General features: G+C 33.1%; 1 protein-coding gene across 1 annotated transcript in view; it reads left to right on the forward strand.

Moving 5' to 3' along the window:
• The window catches only part of LOC149787586 (Fanconi anemia group D2 protein-like), a 172,877-nt gene that overhangs the window by 67,026 nt on the left and 90,110 nt on the right, over positions 1-15,741 (forward strand). Inside the window, exons 22-27 of the mRNA XM_089973764.1 lie at positions 1,981-2,054; positions 3,800-3,925; positions 5,435-5,535; positions 9,462-9,577; positions 12,363-12,471; positions 15,599-15,728. Of these exons, the coding sequence (XP_089829890.1) occupies positions 1,981-2,054; positions 3,800-3,925; positions 5,435-5,535; positions 9,462-9,577; positions 12,363-12,471; positions 15,599-15,728 (656 nt within the window). The remainder of the gene's footprint in view (positions 1-1,980; positions 2,055-3,799; positions 3,926-5,434; positions 5,536-9,461; positions 9,578-12,362; positions 12,472-15,598; positions 15,729-15,741) is intronic.

Raw genomic sequence — 15,741 nt, forward strand, 5'->3', positions numbered from 1 at the left:
AACTGCATCCATGCATAAACCAATATGCTAACCTTAGCCAGTATTACAAGTGACTAAACACTACTGCACTTACAAACTGGAGACAGGGCCAAAATCTCTGGTAAAGGGATGTAACTCTTCCATCTCCTAATGTATAACTGTACTTTACATTTCTACATAACCATCCTTTGAACAACCTTTAAAAATATTACTTGAAGAGGTTTAAGCACACATCATTTGTACCTTGTAAAACATTTTGCATTATGTCCCTCCTTTTTTGCATGTGAGTATGTTCTAGTTTTATTGTTGATTCTCAACAAAACACTTTCCTTTTTTTATATAAAAACTTTCGTGAAACAAAAACTATAAGTGTTGAAAATCGGTTTTTTAATTATTGTTCTAATAGTAAAGTATCGTTGCCATGATTTTATTACAAGTAATAGTTAAATTTCTGTTTATCCTTGAACAAGTGCCAATTTGGGAATTTTAAGTTCACTACAGACTTTGGAACTCACTTCCCTATAATGAATTGTATCTGAAGCAAAGCCATTCATTGACTGAGTACTCGTTTTGCTAGCTTCTCTTGCTATCATTGGTCACAATTTTTTGAATTAAATAAACTACTGATTAATGTTAGATATTTAAATTATGTTGCTTATAGCAATGTACCACTCATCAAATGAAATCTGTTGACCTTACATTATCATGATCTCTAGCTGGGCAGGATTTGCATGCCTTTTACCTTTTTTCTATAATTATTCAACCCCATTTATTTGGTTGATGCAAAAGACATAATTAACACGATAATACTTTTACTTGATTGTAATAATACAACAAACACTTCTACAAATCAAAGGTGAAATGCATGCAAACATAGCTTTGACAGTAGATTTCAATACAAGAGGGTATATAGCATCTATGATTATGACACTGAACTGAATTAAACGATAGAACTAAAACATGAATTACACTTTATAAAATTTATTTAACTGGTATTCTTTCTTAATGTGACACCACCACTAGGTAAAAATATTGTCTAATGTTGTTATTTATAGTGTACTGAGAATTTTTTGGGATAGAAAACTTAACAAAATATATATTTTCTTATTAAAAGTTGCAAATGTTATGATGTTGAATCATTTCTGGGCCTAAACTGTTGTTTTTGACAATAAAATGAGCAGTATATGAAAGTTTTATTTGCTTGTTTTTTGGCGATTTTCTTCGTGTTTAACAAATATTGCCCAATTCTTTTACTATTTTCTAGAAGAAAAAGAGAAATTGGATCCACATCTGACTCTGTGTTAGAGTCAGGTTAGTGTGTAATCCAAACATGAGCTATCAGGTTTTTAGGTGTATTATGACTGGATAATGTACAGCAAGTAAAAATCAGTTTTTAAAGTAAAGTACATTTTTTTATAATACTTAACTGATCTTAATAGAGGCACATCCTCCCATGTTCTCCCAGCAGTTATATCTTTTACAAAACATGCACATCCAATTCACTAATAACTAATAAGTGACTGGATTTAGCACCATTACTTCTATCCAAGTGGAGATCACTCTTGTCTGATTTCCATCTTGGCAAGGAGACAACATTTTAACAGTTATGTGACTTAAACAAGCCAAAAGATGCATTATAAATCAATGTAGTGAACATCTTTTTTAGCTTGAGATGGTTGGATTTGTAAGGTAGTAAATGTATTCCTACCATATCTTGATTGAGTAAGTATTATTGAAGAAACATCTTACTCTGAAACTTTGTGCAGTTTAATTCAGGTCAAATTCATTATGTCCAAGATCACAGAGGAAAAATAGAATCACTGGATTTAGAAAGTAAGATTAGATTGTTAAATCCAATGGATATGTGTTTACACATTTTTGTAACATCTATGCTGAGGGCTTTGTGAAGGACAATATAACTGATAAAAAGAGCAAAAACTTTGTTTTTTTTACTTTACTTTGATAATATTAAAAAATACTGATGGAAACAACCTGTTTCAGGATTGGATATCTGAAAACATGACTGCTGATTTTCAAGATGAGTATGTTGTGGATCTTGAGGAAACATCACAAGGGTAATGTGATCAGTTACTTTCTATATTGCTTATGTGTATGAAGTGGAACCTCTTTTTATATGTCCTCCATAATGTGGAGCATATTGTTTCATAAAATCCATCTGTCTGTCTGTTATCAGTTAGATTCCACTCAATCTCTTAAATGGTCCACCATGTACAGTTACCAAACTTTGTGGATGGCGTGCACTTGGGGTAAAAAAGAACATCAATTATTGGGCTCAAAATCTCAAAGATCAAGGTCATTGTGAGTGAAATAGTTTCATTACAATAACTGATTCTCAACCATCTTTAGCTTGTGCTTGGGGTAAGGAAGAACCCAATTAATTTCAAGACAAAAGGTCAAATATCAAGGACACTGACAAAAAATAAAAAGGGTTTAGTTGTCCGTCATCTTTACCACACCTTGTACTTGGTGTAAGGAAGAACCCTGCTGATTTGGAATCAAAAGGTACAAGGTCAAGGTTACTGACAGCAAAAACAACAAAACAAAAAATGGTTTCTATGCAATAATGTTAGATCTGCATGACCTACCTTTACTGGTGCCCTGAGTGGCCAAGTGGTCTAAAGCGCTCTCCATTACGGATCACTGCAATTTCACCTCTCTCTGTTCCTGTTCGAGTCTCGGAATCAGCCAATGTGGGTATGTGAGAAAGCTTGCCAGTAGCTTCTCATGGGTCGGTGGTTCTTTCGGGGGTTTTCCCATGTTCTTCCTCTGCCATTAATACTGGCCACCATGTGTAGCCTATCTTGTGCTGAAAAATGACATTAAACCCTACAGCAAGAACATCCTACCTTTGCCAAATGTTGTGGATAGCTTTTGCTTGTGGTAAGGAAGAAGGCTATTGATTTTGGGGTCAAAGGTCATAGTCACTGACTGAGAGAAGGAAACATATTTCCACACAATGCATCATAGACCAGACCAGGTAAGACTTTGTGAATGACTTGTAGTTAGGTAAGGAAGAATCCTGTCAATATCAGGGGTCAAAAGAGCAAAGGTTAAGGTCATTCTGAGTGAAAAAAGAAAATTGGTTTCTATACAAAAAGATTCAGTTATCTATATGTAGGGCTATTAAACAAAGGGCAGACATGCAATTGTGCCATTCATGGTATTAATTTTACCTTAAATCAAGTTGTTTGGGTAATATATTAATGTATTGATGTACATAAATCAGAATTATGTTCAAATCTATGCATTTTTAAACTTTTAAATGACATGATTAAAAATACAAAATGTTATCGACCCCATGGATTTAGTGTAAAAGAATTCCACTTTGTACCATGTACATGCGAGAATTTCTCTTTGCATCAAATATATCTATTTTAGAATGAAATTATAGCATTGTCAAACCTTCTGTTCGGTAAATATTGAGCAATGCTTCCAATCTTGTAATTATTTTTCTGCCTGATTTAAACTTGGTAATACAGTGCATGAATAAAAAGGCAATATTACCATTGAAATTTTTTATTTGAACAAAGCATGATTGGACTGTCTAGGTTTCTCTCGGAAATGCAGCATGACTGCAGCTAATAATAATGATAAAAATGCTGCTGAAGTCCCGTACCATCTACACCAGTTGCTGTATTTAACTGAAACCTTGATATATTACCATGTGCTAAATTTGTGTCCCCAAATATGCATGATTTAAGCAGATTGATATGTCATTGGAAGGCAATATACAGACATTCAATGATACCCATGTGTGTCATTTGTTTCAGCTGATTCCTATTCATCTTTATCTCTGTAGGTGTGGTGGCTTTTCCATTGAGCCAATGTTTGGTCTTGATGAGGAAAATGACGGGGCTATAGCCATCAACTTGTTGTCATGTGTGATTCAGTCTCAAGATAAAGCAGCCAAGATGAAAAAGGACAGGTATTTTTATTGTCAAGCCCATGTTAATGGGAAAGTGTAGAAAGTGTTTTCTTTTTCATTTGTGGCATCAGTGTCAACAGTTTATGTTTGGGTTAAAAAATTTCATTTGCAAATCTTTGTAATTTGTGTTCTCTTTTTTCATATTATGCCCCCATTATAATGGCTCATAGCATTTTGGCTGACCATGTGATGTTGGTGTTTCCGTGACAGTATTAGTGCAAATTTTATTTCCCAGCATTTCTATCTCATTGCGCCCTTACCTGATTCACTTCATACTTGGAATGTAATAATTGTCACAATCCCATTCTCTCATCACCACTCCTGCTCCTGGTTTCTACACCTAGGGTGGGCCAAAAATTATATTAGGGACACAGTTTGACTATCTTGCTTGGTTACAGTTTTCTGTCACTTATATTTCTCTAGCCCATTACCTGATTCACTTAATATACGTAATGTATAGAGGCTATCTGATTAGTTGAGTTCATTCAAGGAAATGTTTACGAGTGTAGTGGAAACAATGTGGTTTCATCACTTGTGACAGTACAAAATATTTCCACTCTACTCATGAAATATTTCATTATATCTGCACAAACAGATATAGATATTATGTTTTATTATATTGTTTTAAGGTTAAAAAATGTTTTGGATATTTTTACCCACCAACAGACACTGCATGCCAAGGTAGATTGTAACTTTGTTTCGATTTGCTATCAACAGACATCAATGCCCCATTTCTCCATTGCTTTGAAACATATTTTAAACACATGGAGTGTTAAATACAATGAGGTTAATAAAAAAAAAAGAGGAAAGTATATTAAACGCATGATGTGTTAAATACAGTGAGAGGTATATGAAAAATGAGGAATTTATATTAATCACACAGAGTGTTAAATAAAATGAGATGGATTCCAAAGAGGAACACACATTAAACATGCAGTGTTAAATACAATGAGATACAAAAAAAGAATGCATATTAAACACATGGAGTGTTAAATACAATGAAATGAAAATTAAGAATATTTGAGCACATTCTTTTATGCAGGTTACTACTGTCTGCTTTTTACTTTGCGTAGTGCAGTCGCATAAACAATTTCTTTGTTAAATTTCTGTTTCAGTATTTATATTCAAATAAATTACAAAAACAATCTTTTTACATCAGTGACACATTTCACTACAAGAACAAATAATGATTAATATGATACCATAACACATTCACAAGAACAAATAATGATTAATATGATACCATAACACATTCATAATGATTAATATGATACCATAACACATTCATAATGATTAATATGATACCATAACAAATTCATAATGTTTAATATGATACCATAACACATTCATAATTATTAATATGATACCATAACAAATTCATAATGATTAATATGATACCATAACAAATTCATAATATTAAACATACCATAACACATTCATAATGATTAATATGATACCATAACACATTCATAATGATAAATGATACCATAACACATTCATCTGTTTCAGTCCTTCAGCTGACCCAGTTTGTTTGTCCCCATATTTTCGTCTGCTGCAAGCTTGTGAGATGAGGCAGAGTGGGGATTTGGTAAACATTGATGCCTTGTTAGGTATGCGCTATTCTTTATCTTACATTGTTGATTATGACCTTAATTGATGTCAAAAATGTGGTGTAAGTAAAGTGAATTCATGTATGTGTTAAACCTCATTTAAATTTGTATTATTAAGCAGAATTACCATATAAAAATGTATCATCTTACAGTTTCTTGTTCAGATACATTACTTGATAATAATTAATTAGGCAAACTGTATGTAGTTGAATACAGATTGACTGGATCCCCCTCTTTTTTCTTAGGGCTGCAAAAAGCCCATTTCTTTTTGACCTTCCTACACCTCGAGGTATAGTTGCAAATCAGATTTGTCTGTAAGGGGTGAATTGTCATCAGGGAGTTGGAATTTTCAGTCTGGAAATATAAACAAGCCAAACTGAATAAATAGATATGACAAATAAAGACAAAACCAGTATGAAAATAAATGCAGTTATATTAATTAGTGTAATATGTCACAAATAAATTGACAACATTCTTTCCATCATCATGTAATGGAATCTATAATGCCTAACATTTTAAATCCATTTGTATGATAAATCCATGAATTTAATTATAGGTCACAAATAGGTAATCCAGAATGATCTGATTTGCAATATCTCATAATATACAACTGTCTTACAAATAAACAGAAAAAGTAATGTTCACACTTTTGTGATTCAGAATATTCTACAAATGCAGCTGTCAAATTTTATCCTCATTATCTTAACCGCCAAAAAAAGTTTTGAAGTCCTTGACTATCATGTGATTGTTGTAAACAGTGTCAGAGTTTGATTCATCGGCAGATTTATTATCCAACGTTATCCTTATTGTCATCTGCTAAAGGTTGTTTCCATTTCCTAAATTCCTTACTGTCAGAGCACCTGCTGTGGTCAACCACTCGTGCTCTGTTTGTGACAAGGTGGAAGGCAAAGTTATGCACCTTTGTTTCTCTAGTCCCAAAATAAAAAGACTTGAGAGTTAATGCTCCTTCCATGAATTGAATCATGTGCCTTCCATCCAACCTCACTGATCCCCAAACTCTTGCAGAAAGTAAGTTAATTGGAGTGCCATCTAGAGCTGATTGCTCTCAAGGGGGATGGATCATGGATAGATGATTTATGAAACTTAGCATTGGAATTTCCTAGGAAAATCTTGGTCTGTTTCAACTGCTCAGGTACTTTATACAAACATAAAATTGTTGAACCTTCACTCCAGGCTCATATCAAAGCAAGCCAATGGTTGAAAATAATTCTTAGTTGGTGGATAGAATCAGGAAAGAAAGCCCACTACTTTGAAAGGATACTAAGGAAAATGGAGGGTTTTGTTCTAATGGTAAAAGCAGAAACACATCACACTGTTAAAAGCTTTGATACTTCAGACAGCTAACTTTCTCCTTGGCCTTTTTGAAGAGAAGTTAGTTCCCCATTACTATAAAAGGTACTATTCCACAATCTCAGACACATTTCGTCATCTGGGAAGGTAGGATATAAGTCGAAACAAAGACCTCAATTAATTTTTTAAAGGATATCAATACAGAGGTTATTTTATTGCAAAGCAAGCTGACTTCGAAAGCTGACTATGGATTCTTTTAAGTGTGCCGATTTTTTAATTTATTTTATTTTTGAATATACAAAGATGGCCAAGATATGGAAGCTAACTTTGGTTCCTTTTCACCAGTATTCACGAAAATGTTGACAATAAAGTGAAACAATGGAACAGGTTTTAAAGTTACACAATATAGTGTTTCGTGCACGAACATCGATGACCCAGCATCATCCAGAAGAATTGGAGAAAATAAAATCATGTGATGAATTCGTGAAGGCCAGAAGAGAAGCAGATGATTTTGCCGACAATATGATCATTAACATGGATGAAACTCTAGTGTACTTTGATCGCATTCCTGGATGGACTGATGATAAGATGGGTGTCAAAAGTGTGAGAATTAGCAAGACTAGTGCAGATTTAAAAAAATCTTTTGTTCTTGCAGTTTCTGCTTCAGGTGGTGTGTTGCCTCTAACAATTTTTCGCTATATGAGAAAGCTAAAAAAGTATTCATGTGCCAAAATAATAGACCATAAAATAAAATTTCAGTTGGAGTGCAGTTTCCAACATGTAATTTTCAAATGATTTGAAAGGTGTCTCACACCTTACAACTAGAAAAATATGTGTCCCAGAACATACAGTGCACAAAAACATTACTTTTAAAATTCATTTATGGTGTCCCAACAAATAGTGTCCCAACATATACGGTAAATATGGTAATACTTAACATAATATTTGCACAACATTCCTAGTCTTCCTGCAGTTGCATTTTAAAAATGTGAGAGTCTGCATATCTGTTCATTTAGTAACTGAAGTATGGACTGGATTTGGCACCAGTGCCTCGATCTAAGGGGAGACAGCAGTTTTATTGCTTTAAAAAAACAAGTTGTGAAGGCTGGATATGCGACTTATGTGATGAACTTCAAATTTTATTGGGAAACATTTCACTCCAAAAATTGGTTTCGACCATATGTGCCATTTTTTTAAAAGTTGAAATAACAATACAAGTATATATTTATTTAAACACCTACAACAGTAAAATACACTTTTAAAAATTCACTAAATTAGTTTTGTGGGGTGCATTTGAAAGATAAAGTGTACAATTACTTGAATAGATAAAGACAGAGATGTTGTCAGGCTGCAGCATCACAGTGTTTCTAAAACAACAATCACTAGTCACATAAGTTCTCAAAACCAATGGGAATTATTTACGGATCCTGCAATTTGTTGTACCCAGTGTGCATAGTTTTTTAAATAAAAAATCATAATGTGAAAGTGAAGGTTCGTCAACGTAAATCTTGTTTGTTCATATTTGTATTGTTCTCAATCAAGCTATATTAATGTATATTCAGTGTTTGAATACATGCAACTGTATGATTGAGATCTGTTGCAGTTTTTACAGAAATTATCTCAAGGTTCTGATTTAATTGTCTTCTAGAGGGGTATAGCAAATTGATCCATTGATCAGCCTAACAGAACTTTAAAGAGCATTACAAGCAGCAAATTTTATGAATGACAAAACGGAAGATAACTGATTTTGTTTTATGGTAAGATCATTTGCTACAGTCAATACTATAGTGCAGGAGGAAAGCTCTCATGTTCTGATCAGAACTGAAGATGTCGCAAACACTGATAAAACAGAAATAGTTGACACCTTGTTGACAGCACATAGAAGGGAAAGTGGAGGCTGAGAAAAGGAAGAACAGGAACAGAAATTCCAAGATAAATGGTTGAGTAGTTACAGTTTACCTGCAGACATTGTAGCGATATGACAGAAATTGTTAAAGCTATGTTATAAATCCAAATCACACACACACACACACACACACACACACAGAGTTGGCTAAGGAAAGTAAAAAAAAGGAGGATGTCGTGTGTTCTCTGTCGAGAATATAAAAAGATAATCCATTTACTAATGAAAATGGTTGCATAGGTTAACCCATGTTTTTCAATGGCTGCAGACTTAGCTGAATACAACCTTGTAACAAATGTGATCCTAAAACAAATATTCCAGGTACAACATGATCGAGTTGTGGACTATTATGTTTGATTAACATAAAGGCCAGTTTCCAGATTTGTTTAAATTGGCCAATATTGCAGTGGTTCTCCATTCCAAACAGCAGATAGTTAGAGGGATTCGGTTCACAAAACAGAATTCACACTGCCCATAACATCAGAAACAGTGAATAAACTGAAGACTATTCAGGTACAAGTCGGTCATATAGACCATTTTCCATGTTCAGAGGCAAGTTAGGTATGCATATATATGCAAATACCCCGCTCCCCACATTTCCCTCTCTGGAGGTAGGTGGTGGTATGTCCTCCCCTTCTTAAGAAAATTCCTGGCAGCATCTCTGCAAAGAAAAACACTTTTTAATATGATCTGAATATTTCTTTTATTACAGGTTGTCCCCTTTATTTGATGAAGGATGACATCTATGAAAAGTTTGAGTCTCTATCAGCAAAAGAAAAAGATACTATTTGCGCAGTTCTTTTCTTTGCCATCAATTGGTTCATAGAGGTAGTACCATTTTTATCATTGCCTGTGAATAGGAATTTGTAGGTATCACATTTTAAATGTAAAGGCAATTGCAGTGGTCCTTTGTCACAGTTTTTGAAGTCCATTCAGCTGCATCATTTGCTGTATTCAGGCAAAACTTTGAAATCACATTACTTTGACTCAAGTTTGTCTCATTCCAGGCATCTTGCCTGCTCCATTATAATGCCAATCTCAGGCAAGATGCAAAGATGATAATGGCAATAGATAAATAAATTTCTGGTGATAAAGTTTTGAACAGTTTTCTGTGTGGACACGTTTAGGAGAGGAAATTATTCAATACCAGTATGACATACTAGTAATTAGAACATAGTTCCTGACTTAAATAAGAGAATGTAGGTAGTATCTAGTTGATTGTATTGGAAATAGGTAAAACATGAAATCATAGGGGAAGAGAAAATAAAGTGTGGATAATTGATGAGGAAATGCTAATGATTATGGCCATAGTTTTGGTCAAAATGTTGAATGAATCCAAAATTTAGGAAATAGAGGATTGAATGCAGTATTTATTCTATCACACTTTGTAATGTTTACAGGTGTATATAGACTTATAGGAAAAGGTCTTGCATGTAGCAGCTGTGTTTTCCATCCAATTAATGCTATGATTCTCGATCACTAAGCATCTGAAGACAGTATTCATAGAATACTTGGTAAAAATTTCAAGATACTTAATATTTTAATGATGTTACAAGCTATTCTTTTACTTAAAATATTAATGACTTATAGCATGGAACACTAATTGAATTACCTGAGGATCGATTTTACTTGGAGAACAGGTTCTGTATTGTTAAATTAGTTGAGACAAATAATTTACTTGCAAAACAGATTAACACAGCATTGAATCATTTCAACTAAAGAAATATAAGTTGTGAAAACGGTATGTAGACTTTCTTTAAAATAGAGAAATATGTGACATGTAGAATTTCTTTAAAATAGAGAAATATGTGACATGTAGAGTTTCTTTAAAATAGAGAAATATGTGACATGTAGAATTTCTTTAAAATAGAGAAATATGTGACATGTAGAATTTCTTTAAAATAGAGAAATATGTGACGTGTAGAGTTTCTTTAAAATAGAGAAATATGTGACATGTAGAATTTCTTTAAAATAGAGAAATATGTGACATGTAGAATTTCTTTAAAATAGAGAAATATGTGACATGTAGAATTTCCTTAAAATAGAGAAATATGTGACATGTAGAATTTCTTTCATATATGAGGACCATGAAATACTAAAATTTCCTCATCATTATAAATTATGAAAAGCATTTATACTTTGCAGTTTATATTACAAAACAGAATTTACATTTCTGATATGTAAATGACAAAATTCGTTAGGCTTTTCACAGACAAATAACATAAAATCTGCCAATGAAGATGGCTGACTGGACCTGTAAAATCTGAATCAGTCAGTATCATGACTTAAAGGATAAATTTTGACAATAATTTGGATGACCATGGTAAGTAGGGAACATTATGATTTTGCATTTAGTTCAGTAGATCATTCACCATCCTTATGGTATTCAGACTTACTCAGTCAAACTGTGCACAGACTTCTGTGTCAGGGCAATCCCATTCAAAAGGACATGACTGTGATCAAAAAGCAAGTTCCATATTGATCCACAAACAACCAACAGTATATTCCCTTAGACAATTATGTACAGGAAAATTTGCTCTAAGAACAATACATGTGATAATACAGGTATTTTTAGAAAAAGGTGCACTTTTGGGGGTGGGGTGGGTGGTAATGCTGGTGGGATGATATTAAAGCTGACATATAATCATTAGTGTTTTATATTTCCAATGCAATGCATATTATATTGCCATTTTAGTAAGAGTAACACATTTTCCATAAGTAGCCATGTACATCAGCATCATGACATTTCAAGTGATACATATCAGAAGAGTTTGCAGACAGTGGTTGGTGGGGGGGTGGGTAAATGAAATTTTCCTTGAGATGTAAGTTTGATCATGGCTCTTTGCCAGGCACTTGGTTTTAGTGTACATGGTAGAGAATGATTCATTGCTAATATTAAAATTGTGATATTGCAGCACTATTATAAAAAATTAGCGATATCACGATACAACTTTAGGCTTTTGTTAGTTTCGTTACTAGTATATATACTTTGTATAAATTTTATCCAACTGCAAACAAGATAATCTTGGTAGGCCATCACATAATGTGCTGGTAGATATGGGCCTGTGTTTGCAGTTTGATCCAAATTATACACAGTTATATATGCTAATCATGATGTCTGCTGTTAAGATGCTATATTTTGATTCATGTGAAATGAATGTTGTTAGAAAATCTGAATGGGCAACATTATTGATGTTAATTATCTTCATATCAGATCAACTACAGAGTATGCTCGTTTATAAAACGGATCCAACAGCATAGAACCAGATCTGCTGTTGTATAATGTGCCTGTAGGTATCGGCAGTTTGTTAGAATTAATTAGTAATATAAGCAATAAAGACCCTGATTTGCCAATGCAGTATGCAGTAGCAAATTAGAGTCTATGTTGTTTTCAGTCTAACCACTAGTTATGGATGAATATAGATGGTAATCATACTTCCTCAATATTCCAGTTTCCTCCACCTTAGTGACCATCTTTTCCCAAAACCTAGCCTGCTGAGAGAAAATTAAATGCAATTTAATAGATTTAGTTGTATTGCCAAGTTTTTTGTATGCATTGAACTATCGTGTTGCAATTACTTTTTAAAAAATTGTTCTCTAATTAATTTGACAGATTATAAATGGGTTTGCAAACCAGACAGACCCAGAGATGAAATGGAAAGTTATTACAAGACTACATAACATCACCACACTACGGGACAAGTTACAGTTGTGCCTCAAAGGTACATGTATGATATAATGTTTGCTGATATAAGGATTTTTTTCACTTTGCCTGGTAGTTTATGTGTATTTTATCATATCTATGGACTGGTACTTAATAATATAAGTTAAAATTGTATTGTTCTTAAATATTTCCTGGAACTTTTACTCTGTAGTAAAGAAGGCTAGTTCATTAGCTATCACTCTCTCCTTTACTCACATGAACACAGGGATTGAACAAAATATCTGAAGATCCACTTGTTCACTAAATTCATATAAAAGTAATTTTTATATAGGGAATACTTTTCCTGAGAATTTTATGTCTTTGCTTTGCCCATTAGAATTTAAAGAAATTTTATCAGACTTTTTAATTTTTATGTGTAACATATATAAAAAACGTTTTTCCATATCTTTTTGTTCCTTGCACTTATATTTTTCACCACTTTTCCTTAGAGAGTTTTGGTTCAGTTTTTTTATTGTCCTGAATGGGTGGATTGGTCAGAAAGAGCACTTAGCTAAATTTTCGCTTGCTATTTCTTTTGAGGTGTACACATTTTCAAGTCCTGCTTGTGCACATCTAGTTTTTTGTTCCTTGGATTGCATGAATGATTTTTAGCCGAGCCCTCATTAGTGGGAAGTGAGACATTTTAATCAATATTCTTATGTTACATGTTTAGGCTCGAATAAACAGTAACAAAAGAAAGCGTGAAAACAACAAGCTTTGAAAAAAATAACAAATAATTTATTTCCCTGGAAAAATACTGTAAAAATGAAAAAATATGAGAACTTACGGTTTCCAGAATCAAATCCAAAAATAATGCAAGAATAATCTACAAACAACATTTTTGAAGTCCTTATATTGAAATGTTCTAATGATTCCAAGGTTGAGTCCTGACGAAGAAACCAAGATGGAAGGCGATGGCGTATGCTGTAGCCTGTACTGTGTTGACATCTACAGTTCCTTGTACAAACATAATTAATCCTCCGGTCTTGGAAATCCAAATAAAATTTTCAACAAAAGTCTTTGTTCAAGAGTTCTGTATGAATATAATAATATTTACAGAGAAATTAATTAATCTTTTAGAGTCCAAATTATCTGAAGAAACTTATAACTCAAAAACTCACAATTTCAATACTGGTCACAACAGAAGAAAACAACTTGACATGAAGTGTTTAAAAGCCCGGACTCTGAGATCTCTCTCTCAAAACATCACTATTAATACTAAATATTTCGCAATTTTGGAAATGCCTATTTATGAAATAGAGGATGACGCGATCATGTTTACATGTAAAAGTCACACAGCTCCTGTATGTCTTTGATAAGGAGCAATCATTTAACTCCTAGAAAAAAGTTGTTTACTTGATCCTCAATCTAGGCCAGGAACTAAGTCAAAAATAGAAACAAGTGTTTCTTTTATTAGGTATCTAAGGTACACTCAGGTCAAACTGTAGTAAACAAAATTATATAATATTGACATGTAAAGAAAATAAAAAGACTCCAAAACCCACAAACAATCAAATCAAACGCAACTTAAATCAAATATAAATTAAATCAAATATATGTAACAACTTGCTTAGTGGCAGCATCTCTTGTGCCTTGTAAATTGTTTGCTAAGATTTTGGTTAAGATTTTCATTTGTATATAGTTTCTAAACCAAGCGAGAGATTCTAATCATACTTGGCATAAATCATTACTATGCTGTGACAATTCATTCCATAACATGCTTCCTTGCTCTTTTACCTTGGGGTCAAGGGCATAGAGAATTTTTTAATAGTTTATTGACTGTTCATTCCATAACATGTATACTTATTCTTTTACCTTGGGGTCAAGGGCATAGATAATTTTTTAATAGTTTATTGTTACAGTGTCTTCATTTGTTTTTATTTTCTTAACACATTGATGGACTTGCTTCCTATATGGGATGAATCATGACGCTTACATAATTCATTCTGTGACACATTTGCTAACCCCTTTGTTCTTGTGGTCGTGGTCACGGCATGAAAAAGTTGCTTAATAGTTTTAGTTCAAGTTGTTTTATTGCCCTATAGTTTCTATGCCTCTTGATGGATTGTTTCAAGTTGTTTTATTGCCCTATATTACCTATGCCTCTTGATGGATTGTTTCAAGTTGTTTTATTGCCCAATATTACCTATGCCTCTTGATGGGATATTTTCGTAGTAGGAATGAATTATTACACATGTAAGACAAATCATTCTGTGGCAATCAACACTTTGAAGGTCATACATTTTAAATCATTATTTACCTTGCCTGTCTCATATGAAGGACCTTTAATTTAAATATCATTACTTGAGTTCATTAGCATATGCTTAATTTTATTTAATGCTTTTGATTTATTTTTTCTGCTTTGCAATTTTGTGAGAAAAGTTGATGTTAAAAATTATACTTAATGTGTGCTCATTGTAGACGGTTAAAGTATATGTTGAAGGTTTATTTTATGTAAAGCAGCAGTTTGTAGTTCATGTTCAGGGTTTTATTCTAGGTGAAAAATATGCATTTAAATTTCTGGTCTTAAGTAGGAAGTACATGGTCTTTCTTCACATTGACCAACAGTTCACATTTTTGTAACTTTGTTACCTGGGGCATTTGTCATACAGCTTATAGTGTACAGCCATATAGGTTTGTCTATGGGTCCATTATACTGAGTACCAGATCATCTATTGAAAAATAGGTCACAGGTATGTATGACATCAGTATTCCAAAAGTAGGTCAATGTGAGCTTCATTGACTTTTCTCAAATTAATTTTTTTATATCAGTTTTTTGTGCATTATTAACTGTAGAGATACATGTATATGTATGTTTATTGATTATGGTGAATAGTAATCAGATTAGTGTGCTTTGTTTATATTACCCAATTTGCACACTTCAAGTATTTGCTGAAATTCCAGTATAAAATGTCTAATTAATTGTTCCCCCAAAAGTTGAGCTAAGCTGTTGGAATGGTTTTATGATCCTAAACCTTTATTATGAAAAAAAGTTAAAAAGCAATCAGATAACAAGCTAGGATTTACCATAGAAATTGGAATAATCCAGGCTTCGTCAGTTATTGGTCTGCAGGCAAGCGATTCTGTCCTCTGACAGTTCCTGTTAAAAATAAATGTTATACACAGAATTCATGTACACTTTCCAGCATGTCCAAACTTCAAGCCCCCAGCAGCAACTTTTGACTTGGAAGAAAGTGTTGTCCCTGCATTTCCTGCCCCTTCTGTTAGCAAGGTACTAGATGGAGGAAAGAAGAGAGGAAGGAAACCAGCAAAACGGTAGTCTCTTTAT

Source organism: Sinohyriopsis cumingii, chromosome 11 (assembly GCF_028554795.1).
Source record: "Sinohyriopsis cumingii isolate HCF-2022 chromosome 11, ASM2855479v2, whole genome shotgun sequence".
Lineage (NCBI taxonomy): Eukaryota > Metazoa > Mollusca > Bivalvia > Unionida > Unionidae > Sinohyriopsis > Sinohyriopsis cumingii.